The sequence below is a fragment of the Archocentrus centrarchus genome, unplaced genomic scaffold (genome assembly GCF_007364275.1).
Source record: "Archocentrus centrarchus isolate MPI-CPG fArcCen1 unplaced genomic scaffold, fArcCen1 scaffold_26_ctg1, whole genome shotgun sequence".
Lineage (NCBI taxonomy): Eukaryota > Metazoa > Chordata > Actinopteri > Cichliformes > Cichlidae > Archocentrus > Archocentrus centrarchus.
Genome location: NW_022060256.1, coordinates 2,211,751 through 2,225,638, shown reverse-complemented (window position 1 = coordinate 2,225,638; position 13,888 = coordinate 2,211,751). Strand labels below are relative to the sequence as shown.

Sequence of the window (13,888 nt, the reverse complement as noted above, 5' to 3'; positions counted from 1 at the left end):
AGAAAAAAGTCGTCACTTCCGACGCTTCTGTAACCTGCGGGCGGGAAGCTGCTCCGTGGGTCTTCGTCCACGATGGTCCGCATATTGAACGGAATCGTCGCGGTGTGCCCGGATCTGGGAATCGGGATCAATGGAAACCTGCCCTGGCACCCGGTCAGGCTCAGGTGGGTCACTTTGCTCGTGCCAAAAAGTGATTTCTGAGTTTTGTGTTTTTAATATGAACATCTTTGCTTGTATGGGTAACCGGGCTGCGGTCAACAGGGTTTTACGAAGGGGCTACATGTTAAATAAAGAAATGAGCTGCTGTATCTTCATGACTGCCTGCTCGGTTCTGATTATCAGTCCTGTCCTTTCTGGCCACTGAAAATATCTTCATAATGTGGTCATTTCTGCTGCCCGCTTATCCACAGCGCTCTTGAGAAATACATTTTTGATGCCAGTGAGACTCAAAGGCCACCTGTCAGTACCAAAAACTGTCTGTAGCTTGAGATGGGAACGCTATTTCTGTCGCGAAATGACTTGATATGATTCATGAGAGAGATGGTTGACAGATTTTTTTTTTTGTGCCATCCTGCCTCCCTGTCGCAGGGAGGAGAACATCTCTGCTCTAACTCCTGTGTTCTTGTTTCACAGTAAGGAATTTGCGCATTTCCGGAAGATGACATCAACTCCATCTGTGAAAGGTAACTCATATCTGCCTGGTTTTTATCACAGCTTCACAGGTTCAGAGGTTAAAGGTTCATTAGTCACACAAGTTAAACATAACCAGAAGGCAGGAGTGTGCTGCTCCTATCAAAAGACCGGGCTTTGTATCAGCAAAATTTGTGTATTTAAGACAATGGTACGCATCAAAACATTATCAGTGCAAGAGTATGTATCATAACACTTCAATTTGACAGATTATATAATCAAATATATAATTATAACCCAACCCATAATTCGTGTTGTGTGTAAAGTCAAAAGTTGGTTTAGCAGCAGTGTCAGTTTGACACACAGTACATGCTAAAACAGGTAATAATAATAATAGTAAATGAATTAATTCAAAACTTGCTGTCCTGCAGGCAAGCAGAATGTGGTGATCATGGGCAGGAAGACGTGGTATTCCATCCCAGAGAAGAACAGACCTCTAAACAACAGAATCAACATTGTCCTCAGCAGGCAGTGCAAGTATGTGGCACACAGTTGGTGTTCCTTCACACTGCCATGTTTTACCATAAAGCCCAGTTTACATTGCTGCATTGAATCCTCACCGGAAATACAACGATGTGGGTAATTGTTCCATTACCTGGTGTGATTGTATTACTCTGCCATGAAAAGTGGAACCGAGCTGCTCATGTTGGATAAGAAGTCTAACATTACTTTAACCAAAGAAAGACAAAGAGAAGACTTCAGAACTGATTTTCTCTACATGTTTTTTCAGCTATGAAAATGACAAAAATAGTATGATTACACTGGCAGAACTGTGACATTAGCAAGCTAGAGCCTATTTATGTCATGGAGTCATTACTCTTGTGCTAATCAGTGTTTACACCACGTTTCTAAACAGACCTGTGTTGATGCAGCGTGCCGGTAAATGTATGGAAGGTGAACATCAGCTACGACATTAACATCATAATACAAATAAAGCATTACACACAGCAGCTGGCATACAGGTCTTGTGAACAGATTGTGTTGTAAATTTCTGCTTGTATCCAAACAGAGCATCAATATTTCAAGCCTCAGAGTTGAGCTTAGAGGTTAATCTGGAAACAGTTTTGACTTAAGAGTTATACAAGTACCAGTCCATTTTACATTTTTTTGTTTGTTTTGTAAAAACCTGAAATTTAAAATATTTTTAGGTACTCTTAGTAAACATGTGTATTGTAGTTTGCCCCAAATATGGTCCCTGCACTGTAACATTTTATAATCCCTGTTGTGAAAGAATCCAAAATATGATTTGGTCCTAAACTAAGTGGCATGGTTTGTTCAACCCAAATCTCTACAAGAGAGTTGCAAAATTAGAAAGAATCATCGAGCCACAATCAACACATTCATGTGATGTATGGCAGTTTGGGAAAACAAAAGGATTTGACCACTTAATAGTATATTACTCTTTGAAATATAACTTTGCATTAAGTATTGCCCTGTTGTAACTGACGTGCTGTAATTGGCCTTTCTGGCCCAGAATGCCTCCTGCAGGAGCACACTACTTGGCGTCAGACTTCAGTTCAGCTCTCCGGCTGGTCGACACAGAACTGGCTGAGCAGGCTGACCAGGTCTGGGTTATAGGAGGCAGCTCTCTCTACAAGGTACCTACATTTTTATTCCCTTCCACTGTTTTAGAGTCCAAACTTTATTTAAAAAAAAAAAAAGAGTAGGTCTGATGTGATTACATATTAATAGTCAGAAGTGGCCTCCAAAGAATTGCTCCAAGTTTGTGTTTATTTTCACACTGGTGACTACTGCCAATGATGGTTGCAGTGAAGCATTTCAAGAGGAGCTGCAACTACACACATCTTTTCTTTTGAATTATGTTTTCACTTTGGCTACCCAGGAGTTGATGGATAGCCCGGGAACCAGGAGACTGTTTGTCACGCGAATCCTGAAGCAGTTTGAATGTGACACATTCTTACCTGAAATCAGTCTGGACAAATATCGTCTGCTACCAGAGTAAGACCATCACACATGATTAACACTGCAGTGCTGAGAAAAAGTATTTGCCCCTTCCTGATATTTTTTTCTTTCTTTAGTTTTTTTTTTTTTTTTTTTTTTGCACATTTGTCACGTTTCAGATCATAAAGCAAATTTTAATATTAGATAAAGATAACCTGACTACATTTTTTTATTAAGGGGAAAAAAGCTATTCAAACCTAACCTATGTGAAAGAGTAACTGCCTCCCTTTGTTAACTCATGAATTAACTGTGATTCATTTTTTGGAAAGCTGAGTTTAGTTTCACTGCCTCCCCATACTCAAAAACCCTCCAATGTGGCTGAATTAAAAAGAAATTCTGCAGAGAGCGAGCCAAAATTCCTCCACAGCAATTGAAGGACTCAATTCCAGTTCTCACAATCTGCAGTTCTTTTTTCCCTTATTAAACAAAATCATCATTTAAAAACTGCATTTTGTATTTATTTATCTTGTCTCATAATTTGTTTGATGATCTGAAACGTGACAAATGTGCAAAAAAAGAAATCAGGAACGGGGCAAATACTTTACCCACAGCACTGTAATTGCACCCCACTGCAGTACACCAATACTGCGAATGGCCCTTTGGTTTTCAGTACTTCAGATGAAGTGCAAATGCTTTAACAGATCTCTGGCTGGGATAGCTGGGCAGAAATGGGGTGGGTGTATGTCGCTGTAAGTTGCACAGTTTTGTCTGTTTGAATTTAAAATTATAGCAAGTGGTCTTGCACTCAATGAAAAACTAAGTCAAATTTGAACAAAAAAAAAATTGGCTTGAAATATGTTTTGAAAACACGTTTAGCACATTTACTAGTCATGGCAGTAAAACCATAAACTGACTGATGTTTCAGTAGCATCAGTCAGTCTCTGCCTGGGCCATGTATGCTGATGTTGAAATTGGGTATCTGAATGTAAAATTGATTTGTAGATGAATAAAAGGTAAAGAGAATTTTTCCTACAGGTTTCCAGATGTACCACACGAGCTGCAGGAGGAGAATGGGATTCAGTACAGATTTGAAGTGTATGAGAGCATCCAGGAATGAAGAGACAATGGAGAGATAAAAAAAAAAGTGCATGTGATTTGTAAATGAGCACTAAAATATAAATGCTGAACTTACTGCTGGGAACAGGTGATGGGGGAAAAAAACCCTATGTAAACTAGTATGGGAATGGACCCACCCAGGCTATGAGGGAAGTAAAGGAGGAACCAAATCTAATTTTAGTTTGTTCAGTTTTCTTCAAGCAACAAATGACCTTGTAAGAGAGCGAGTGATGTAAAGGCCAGTTAAAAGCACTGTGCTCTGAGCTCTTACTGTTCAGTCTCAGATAAACCATAAATACGTCACATCTAGTTACAAAAGCCATGGTTCCACTTTATATTTTTTTTGTAAAGTCTCTTTTGTATGAAAAATAAATGAACCTACATGTTCCACCTACAGCAGCTGTTCAGCCGTGGAAACCCGTACCACATAGCTCCTGGTGCAAAGTCTTTGTGCTGATGTTGCCAGAGGAGCTTTCGAATTGTACAGTTATCAGAGCACTGGAGAGTTTTACACACTACAAAGTCAGCAAACCTGCTCTGTACCACTTAATAGATGAGTTGCTGTGGTTCCACTTTGCAATAATACATTTACAGCTGATCATGGAATATCCAGGAGGGGAGAAATTTAATGTTAGAGCAATGAGATCCTATTACATTATCCTCAAATTCAGTGAGCTCTTTAGAATGACCCATTCTTTCACAAGTATTTGTAAAGCCACACTGCATGATTAGGTACTTGATTTTATACAATCTCCTCTGAACTCTGACATGAACAAAACATTTTTGATATAAAAATAACCTTTGAGATGCCTGTGTGGGAAAATCCCAGAAGTTCTGCAGTTTCTGAAATACTCTGACCATTCCCTGTGGCCTCAGCAACCATGCTAACACTTTTCTACCCCATTCTGATGCTCACGTTGAACTTGAGCAGGTCGTCTTAGACAGAAGTTTCCATAAACTCATCACGGGCATGAATGTCATGGTTATTTTGGGCTTTTAATGATTCTTTGAACTGTATTTTTCCAGGCTGGAATGATTGTACATCCTTAATGACTTCAAAAAATATCTATAAAATATATTTGAAATGAAAACTGATGGCCAGGCATTGGGATTTTTTGGTAGAGTACTGAATTCATGCCAGATGTAATGAGACTCAAACCTTCCAAACCTTTTGGCAAGTGTGAGGGAAACCTTTGTGTTCTTTTTGGTCAGCCATGGTTTTCTCCTTGGAATTCTCCCATCGATGCCATTTTTGTCCAGTCTCTTTCTTATTATTGAAACTTGAACTCTGACCTTAACTGAGAAAAGTGAGGCCTGCAGTTCTGTTCTGGATCTTTTTGTGACCACCTGGGTGAGTGGTCGATGCACTCTTGGAGTAATTTTGATAGGCCGGCCACGCCGGGAATGGTTAACGTCTGTTCCAAATGTTCTCCATTTGTGGATATGGGAGAAACTGGGGTTAGTCTCGAAAGGGTCCCAAAGCCTTAGAAACGTCTTTGTAACCCTTTCCAGATTGATAGATGGCAGTCACTTTGTTCATCTATTCTTGAGTTTCATTAGATTGTGGCACGATGTGTGGCTTTTTGAGCTCTTTTAGCCTGCTTCACTTTGTCAGACTGGTTCTGTATAAGTGATTTCATCATTCAGCAGGTCTGGTCATAATCAGGCCTTGGTCTGGCAATGAAATTGAATTCAGCAATCCAAAAAAATGTGGTTAATCACAGTTAATTCATAATTTGACAAAGGCAGGCAGTTACTTTTTCACATACGGACAGGTATATTTGGGATAGCTTTTCTCTTGATAAGAAAAAAATGCTGCATTTTGTATTTAGTCAATATTTTGTCTAATATTAAAATGTGTTTGATCTGAAACATGTAAATACAAGTGTGACAAATATGCAACAAGACCAATTATATCACATTAATGCCCATGATGAGTATTGGAAACTTTTGACCACAACTGTACATGCACTGAGTTGCTGCCGTAGGACTGGCTGACTTGTTAATTGACAATGAGCACTTGAACAGATGGTACTTAATGAAGTGACTACTGAATGTTTGAGTAAGGTGCAGAGGATCATTATAAGTCTGGAACTGTTCCACACAGTGATGGATCAATCATGCTTTGGCCTTGTGCTTCAGGCAGCGTCAAGAAGTACATTTTAACTTCAGTAGGAAGGATGGATTCAAACAGCAAATTCTTGAAATCAAAATTTACAGTTTCATAACATAAAAAATGTTAGTGATCCTAATAATACCTCAAAAATCCACAAAAAAGCTAAACTTTTGTCCATAGACTGTATATGAAAGATGTCACCCTTTGATTTTGGACTCCATATTTTCAAGCGTCAGTGTTTCACCTGCTGTGTTTGTTTTTGGAGTCAGAAGTGACCATATTTTTAAAAGATGGTGGTGTTACCAACTCATGATAGCAGGCTTGGTTAGCAAGCAGTGCCCATAAACTGTGTGTGTGTGAACACACAGTTTATACAAATACAGTTAAAAGATGTGTATTTGTGAAGAGGTTAATAAAATACCAGAATTTCACTCACCAAAGCAGAACCACAAATTTCAAATTTACCACAAAACCTGCCATATTTGTCAGATACTTCCATGAAAAATACCACGAGTGGGCTTACTGTAAAAAACAGTGCAACAGTAGAAGTGAGTCAGCAATTTCTGCTGTTTAAAGGTGCAGTCAGTAATTTGTGGAGATTATCTAGTAGAAAGAAAGGATATTATACTCACAAATATACAAAGATCAATGTGCAACTACATCTTCCAACAAACTGATGCATTCTCATAAACTTATAATTAATCCTTTAAAAAAACATTGGAGCAGGAACGAAGCCATGTTCCCCCACCATATTTGAATACAGTGAGGAGAGACTGGCCACATCCGTACACCAGAGGAGGAGGAAAAGAGACGTTACAGACATTTGCCTCCATCGAGGGACATTTGAATTTGTGTCTGCACCTTCAGACTCAAGATATGAAGGATCATACCTACGTTTTATTGTCAGAGAAGGTGTCCTCTCCATCAAATAAACAAAAACACAAAGGAAAGCGACAATGCCACTGGCATCTCAATATGTCATCGTCCTCACATCAAGCCTCATCTCCTGATGAGGCTTCATCTCTGGCCCTCTTCCACGCTTGTGTTTTGCCCCGTCTCCTTCCCTTCACTCCCAACCAGTCGCGGTGGATGGCTGCCCCTCCCTGAGCCTGGTTTTGTCAGAGGTTTCTTCCTGTTAAAGGGGAGTTTTTCCTTCCCACTGTCACCAAGTGCTTGCTCACAGGGGCTCGTTTTGATTCTTAGGTTTTCTCTCTGTAATTGTAGTGCCTTTACCTTACAATATAAAACACTTTGAGGTGACTACTGTTGTGATTTGGCGCTATATGAATTGAATTGAATATTCAAATGATTTATTATTGTTGTTGAAACAACAATAATAAAAATTAAAAATGAACAGGAGATTATGGATGAGGTGGAAAAGAAACTCAAAAGGAACCCAAGGGTCTATAATATATTGTGTTCACACACATTCTCTATTAAATCACAACAAACAGGTGAGTCAGGAGGAATTAAACAGGATGTGCTGGTGAAGGATGTCAGGTCTGATGTGCCTGAAAGCTATTGCTGCATTACCACTAAAAGTGACTTAGTTTCTCAGTGCTTCTCTGTCATTGACTTCTGAATATGGCAACAGTTCTATGAAGAGAGTGAAGTTTTTTGTTGAGAAATCTTCACCGAAACAAATAAGTCTGCAGCCTTGAACTTTCCAGTGACGTTGGCCACACTATTGTCATTCCAAACATCAGCTGTCAGAATACCTGAAGGGTAAAAGAAATGAGTCTTACCTGCGCAAATGCTTTATCAAACAGCACTATCTGCACCAAGGATGCTCACAAAAGGATGTGCCGTCACTGGCTGTGCGCTTGCTGCTTCTCAGCCATTGGCCAGCCTTTTGCGCTCATCTGACATATATTAGTCTTCGCTCCCTCCTTTCATCAGTCACTCCTGTGTGGATGTTTGGTCTCCCTACTGGTTTCTGCTTAGCCTGGAATCTAACAGTGCCCTATAAAATTGCAGTTTGAACAGCACTCACAGTGAAGAATGAAACTAATTCAGGTAAGTTTTACATACACTAGCAACATATCGTGGATGAGCATTTCTACTCTACATGGAATGCACGTGCCATTCATTTGCCTAATTTAGTAAGGGTAAGAATTAGGAATTAATGTTAACAGCAGAATTTTACTATTTAAGATGGCATACACCAGAGCAACTGTAATGATGTGCTAAAACTGAGATACAGTATATTCTGTGCATAGCAGGAGCTATCAGTTTGCTCTTCTGGTGTATAAGACAATAAATTCAGATGTGAAGCATTCATGAAGTCATCTTTATTTAACAGTTATAAGAATCTAAGAATAACCATTAAGAATCTGGATGCAGGCAGCAGATGGATTAGACTGTGTTTGTCCTTGTAGCAATTTTTTCCCTGGTATTTCTTTTTTCTGCTTCCTCTTGACTACCTGTAGAAGTAGCGAAGAATACATGTATATACTGGACCAAAAGAATATATCAGTAATAATGTTTCAGTCTTGACTTGTTCGGATAGAATATAAAAAAAATCTGGCCTTTCTGTGTGAAGTGTTATAATGTTAAGGAATGACATTTTCTCTGCTGCCTTATCATTAGATATTCTGTCTGTGCTGGTGGAAGGCCAGATCTGACCCCCTCAGATGGGGGCTTGAATGTCACCCTGCAGAAAAGGCAGAATTTAAAACCTCCTGCTCTTCATAAAAGTCAATTCATTTTTATTTATCTGGCACCAAATCAGAACAACAGTCACCTCAGGGTGAAATGTCACATACATTATAGTCTTTCCAAATGAACAATTACACAAATGATTAAAATGTGCAAGTCATTTAGTGTTGTACATTTCATAAAGTCAAACAATACAAACAAGTTATACTAGGCTAAAAAGAAAAGAAGAAGGCAGCTTTTATTACTTACCCTGAACTTATTACCCTCTGAAAAGTCTTAGAGCTCTCACAACCGAATGCTTGTCAGAGTTTCACGCTTTAATTTTCTTTTTTTTACTTTCTGTGGTTTTTCCACCATTTCAGCTACCAGGAAAAAAGCTCGATCCTACCCTGTTTTTTGGTTGTTTTGTTGAGTTTTTTTTTTTTTCCTTCATTTTTCAGGGAGACCAGGTGGAAGACAAATTTGTAATAAGGGCTATAGGGAACCAGCCTAAATACAGATGGTGCTGTTATTAAATAACCTTTACAAACTTGTGTAATTAAAAACTTCATAATGCTTAATGAAAAAAAAACCTATCATCACTTTACACTGGGCCTTTTCCATGGAGCTTATCCCAGCTGACTTAGGGCGAGAGACAGGGTACACTCTGTGCAGGTCGCCAACCTGTCGCAGGGCCAACACAGAGAAACAAACAACCATTCACACCTATGGGCAATTTAGAGTGACCAATTAACCTAACCCCAGTAACTGCATGTTTTTGGACTGTGGGAGAAAACCCACACAGACACAGGGAGAACATGCAAACTCCAGAGACAGAGGCCCAGGCCAAGGTGGAATCGAACCTTCTAGATCTTCTAGATGTCATTCTAGCTGTGAGTAGTGCTAACCACCACGCCACCATGCTGCTATAGAATTATTGAAATCGCCATAGTTTGACTTGCTCTTATGGCAGTGTCACCAAAATTCTATTGGTCAGTGCCACTAGAGTTAATTTAAATTAATATAGCACCAAATCACAACAAATAGCTGCCTAAAGGCACTTTATATTGTGAGGTAAAGACCCTGCAATAATAAGAAAACTCAACAATCAGATGACCCCCTTTGAGCAAGAACTTTGGATGACCAGATGGGAGAAACCTCCAGCAGAACCAGGCTCGGGGAGGGGCAGTCAACTGCCACGACCAGTTGGGGCTGAGGGGAGGGAGACAGGACAAAAGACATACTGTGAAAGAGAGCCAGAAATGAATAATAATTAATGATTAAATGCAGAGTGGTGTATAAAAACAGAAAGAGTGAAAAGAGGTGAGTGAAGAAGAAATCATAGGAACCCCCCAGCAGCCTAGGCCTATTGCACCTTGACTAGGGGAAGGTTCAGGATCACCTGATCCAGCGTTAACTATAAGCTTTATCAAAAAGGAAAGTTTTAAGCCTAATCTTAAAAATAGAGAGAGTGTCTGTCTCCCAAATCCAGACTGAAAGCTGTTTTTTCTTCCAGTTAAAAGGGAGTTTTTCCTTCCCACTTTCGCCAAGTGCTCGCTCATAGGGGTTCGTTTTGACCATTGGGTTTTCACAAAAATTATTGTATAGTTTTTGCTTTACAATTTAAAGTGCCTTTAGACAACTGTTTGTTGGGATTTGGCACTATATAAATAAAATTGAACTGAACTGATTTTAATTCCACAGAAGAGGGGCCTGAAAGCTAAAGGCTCTGCCTCCCATTCTACTTTTAAATATCCTATGAACCACAAGTAAGTCAACAGTCTGAGAGTGAAGTGATCTATTGGGGTGATACAGTACTATGAGGTCTTTAAGATAAGATGGGGCCTGATTATTGTATGTGAGGAGAAGGATTTTAAATTAAATTCTAGATTTAACAGGGAGCCAATGAAGAGAAGCCAAAATGGGAGAAATATACTCTCTCTTTCTAGTCCCTGTCAGTACTCCAGCTGCAGCATTTTGAATCAGCTGAAGGTTGAAGGCTTTTCAGGGAGCTTTTAGGACAACCTTATAGTAATGAATTACTACAGTCCAGCCTGGAAGTAAATGTATAAATTAGCTTATCAGCATCACACTGAGACAGAATGTTTCCAATTTCAGAGATATTGCACAAATGCAAAAAAGCAGTCCTACATATTTGTTTAAAATGTGCATTGAAGGACATATCCGGGTCAAAAATGGCTCCAAGATTCCCTACAATGTTTGGAGGCCAAATGTCATCCAGATTAAGTATCTGGTTAGATACGGTGTTTCTAAGATTTGCAGGGCCAAGTACAATAACTTCAGCTTTATCTGAATTTAGAAGCAGGATACTAGAGGTCATCTAAGCCTTTATGTCCTCAAGAAATTCCTGCAGTTTAATTAATTGATGTGTGCCATCTGACTTCGTGGATAGATGAAGCTGGGTGTCATCTCCATAGCAATGAAAATGTGTGCAATGCTTTCTAATAATACTGCCTAAGGGAAGCATGTAGAGTAAATAGAATTGGTCCTAGCACAGAACCCTGTGGAACTCCATAATCAACCTCAGTGTATGAACAAACTGGAGTCTATTAGATAGCTATGATTCAAAACAGTGCAGTGCAGTACCGTTAATACCTACAGCATGATCTAATCTCTGTAATCAAATATTATGGTCAACAGTATTGGATGGGACGCTGCACTTAGGTCCCGGTAGGACATATCTGGAACACCTCAGGTGCTCAGGAGGCATTGTAGTCAGATGCCCAAACCACCTCAACTGGCTCCTTTCAATATGGTGGAGTAGCGGCTCTACTTTGAGCTCCTCCCAAATGACTTCCCTCCTCACTATCATCCTAAGGGAGAGGTCAGCCACCCTTTGGTGGAAGCCCAATCATGCCACTTGTATCCTCGATCTTGTTCTTTCGGTCACTACCGAAAGAACAAGATCTTCGGTCACTACCGAAGATCTTCGGTCACTACCCAAAACACATGACCATAGGTCATGAGTTTTGGGTAGTGGGGTGGCTGTAGCTCAGTAGGTAGAGCAGGTCACCTACTGATTGGAAGGTCAGTGGTTCAATTCCTTGCTACTGCAGGCTGCGTGCCAATGTATCCTTGGGCAAGATACTTAACCCCAAGTTGCTCTCCGACCGTTCCGTCGGAGTATGAATGTGAGTGAATGTTAGACGATTAAAGCACTTAGCTTAATTAATTAATCATGGAAGTGCTTGTATGAATGCGTGTGCATGGGGTAAATGTGAACGTGTTGTGTAAGCGCTTTGAGTGCTCATATCTGAGTAGAAAAGCGCTATATAAGAACTAGTCCATTTACCATATACCATAGGTGAGGGTGGGGAAATAGATTGACCAAAAGGCAGCACTGGCGGAATATGATACCCCAATAGTTGGAGCACACCCTCCACCCCCTAAAGATGGGGACCACCACCCCAGTCTGCCAATCCAGTGGCATCGCCCCAGATCTCCATGTGACATTGCAGCGGCATGCCAACCAAGACAGCCCTACAACATTCAGAGAGGAACTCGTGAATCTTATCCACCCCAGGGGCCCTGCCACCAAGAAGTTATTTAACCACCTCAATGACCTCACCCCCAGTGAGTCATCCCCCTTGTCAGCCCGAAAGGACTCCTTCACCTTGATGGCTCCCTTCACCTCTGGTGTTCACCATCTGGACTGGGGATTACCGCCATGAGAAGCATCAACTGGTCGCGGCAGATGACTACCCCTCCCTGAGCCTGGTTCTGCTGGAGGTTTCTTCCTGTTAAAAGGGAGTTTTTCCTTCCCACTGTCACCAAGTGCTGCTCATAGGGGGTCGTTTTGACTGTTGGGTTTTCTCTGTATTATTGTAGGGTCTTTACCCACAATACAAAGCGCCTTGAGGCGACTGTTTGTTGTGATTTGGCGCTATATAAATAGAATAGAATAGAATAGAATTGAATTGAATTGAATTGAATTGAATTGAATCAACCACCTTGCAGCTGCAGCTCCATGCAGCAACCTCAACAATATTTATTTATGATCCCATAACATCCAAACTGAAACAATTTAAAGAATGAACAATATATATATAAATAGAATAGAATAGAATAGAATTGAATTGAATTGAATTGAATTGAATTGAATTGAATTGAATTGAATTGAATTGAATTGAATTGAATTGAATCAACCACCTTGCAGCTGCAGCTCCATGCAGCAACCTCAACAATGAAGTTGCAGAACATGCTTCATTCTGATTTGATATCCTCAGCCTCCTGCAGAATACTGTTGAAGTTCTGCTGGAGGTAGGAGTTGAAGAGCTCGTGAACTGGGCCTCTGCCAGGTGTTCCCCATGCACCGTCACTATACGTTTAGGTGCACCAAGACTTTCCAGCATCCTCCCCACCCACCCGATCCAAGTCACAACCAGGTGGTAATCAGCTGAGAGCTTAGCTCCTCTCTTCACCTGAGTGTCCAGAACATATAGCTGCAGATCTTCTCTTCCTGCTCTTGTCGGAGACGGTCGCACTATCTCTCTCTCCCTGCCCTCCCCATCTCTCCGCTTGCTGCTTGCTGTGAGAGCGTCTTTTACACACTGTCCGAATAAGAACAAGATTGAACCATGGATCTGGCAAACTGGGCATTCTCCATCATTGATCGAATTTTTTCCACTATGAGATCCGGGACAGGGGAGCCTGCGTGTCCGAGTGGAACAGACCCGGTTGGATACGTCATCGACTCTTGGAGCTCGTGGAGACCTGTGTGCTTCTCGGCCCTTGGAGTGGAAGACGTGGAAGACGCCTACATATTCGGCTTTTTGGTAGCAGTATCCTCTCTGTTTGGGCTCGGTGGATACCTGCTTTACTGGCAAATTAAGAAAATCTGGACGGCGGTTCGACATCTGCAGAGGCTGCCGACCCAGGTGGAGGGGCTGAGCAGAGCCGTACAAACTCAGACTCAAAGCCTGGTGGACCTGAGCCGCAAGATTAGCGAGCTCGCAGGCGAGAGGGGTTAGATCAGGAGATATAGTTCGGTTCTGCACAGTGAGGACGGCAATCAACGAATTTGGAATATTGGATTTTTGAATGGTTTCCCAGTAAGACTGAAGGCTGTTGGAAAAACAAGCAGCCTGTTCCAAAACAACATTTGTTATCAGGAATTCGGCTCCCCTGCCGGCCTTGGGTTGGCAACCATATCTCTCTCCAGGGCACTGTGTGCGGCTGCTCTCTCCCCCACTCCGCGTTGTGACTTGTGAAGCTGGGTCTGGTGTATCACGGCCGCTGATGAAATTCCACCACTATCAGCAAACTGTTTTGGCTGGAACCTGGCATCTGGCTCCACAATGCCCCCACCTCTCGTCTCCGTCTGCATCCCCTCCTGACCTGACCTCACCTACCGCCGCTGTCCTTGCTTTACATGTGCAAATGCTTTGCTAAGGTGGTTTTTTTTGG

The 13,888-nt window shown here is 41.2% G+C and overlaps 1 protein-coding gene across 2 annotated transcripts; it reads left to right on the top strand.

Moving 5' to 3' along the window:
• Nucleotides 1-5: 5 nt before the first annotated feature.
• Nucleotides 6-4,102, top strand: dhfr (dihydrofolate reductase). Of its 2 annotated transcripts, none has more exons than XM_030723641.1 (6): nucleotides 6-164; nucleotides 634-683; nucleotides 1,062-1,167; nucleotides 2,165-2,288; nucleotides 2,534-2,649; nucleotides 3,628-4,102. In XM_030723641.1, the coding sequence occupies exons 1-6, from the start codon at nucleotides 73-75 to the stop codon at nucleotides 3,707-3,709; spliced, it is 570 nt and encodes a 189-aa protein (XP_030579501.1). In that variant the 5' UTR covers nucleotides 6-72; the 3' UTR covers nucleotides 3,710-4,102. The 2 variants fall into 2 exon arrangements, with proteins under 2 accessions (XP_030579501.1, XP_030579500.1); XM_030723640.1 differs by having other exon boundaries at nucleotides 2,150-2,288.
• The last annotated feature ends 9,786 nt before the right edge of the window (nucleotides 4,103-13,888 follow it).

What these genes read in the sequence shown, in the direction of transcription:
- dhfr (XM_030723640.1), top strand. Translation starts at nt 73, where the DNA reads ATGGTCCGCATATTGAACGGAATCGTCGCGGTGTGCCCGGATCTGGGA. An exon ending in GTCCTCAGCAGGCAGTGCAA is followed by an intron (nt 1,168 to 2,149) that starts GTATGTGGCACA and finishes GTGCTGTAATTG; the next exon opens with GCCTTTCTGGCCCAGAATGC. An exon ending in GAGGCAGCTCTCTCTACAAG is followed by an intron (nt 2,289 to 2,533) that starts GTACCTACATTT and finishes TTGGCTACCCAG; the next exon opens with GAGTTGATGGATAGCCCGGG.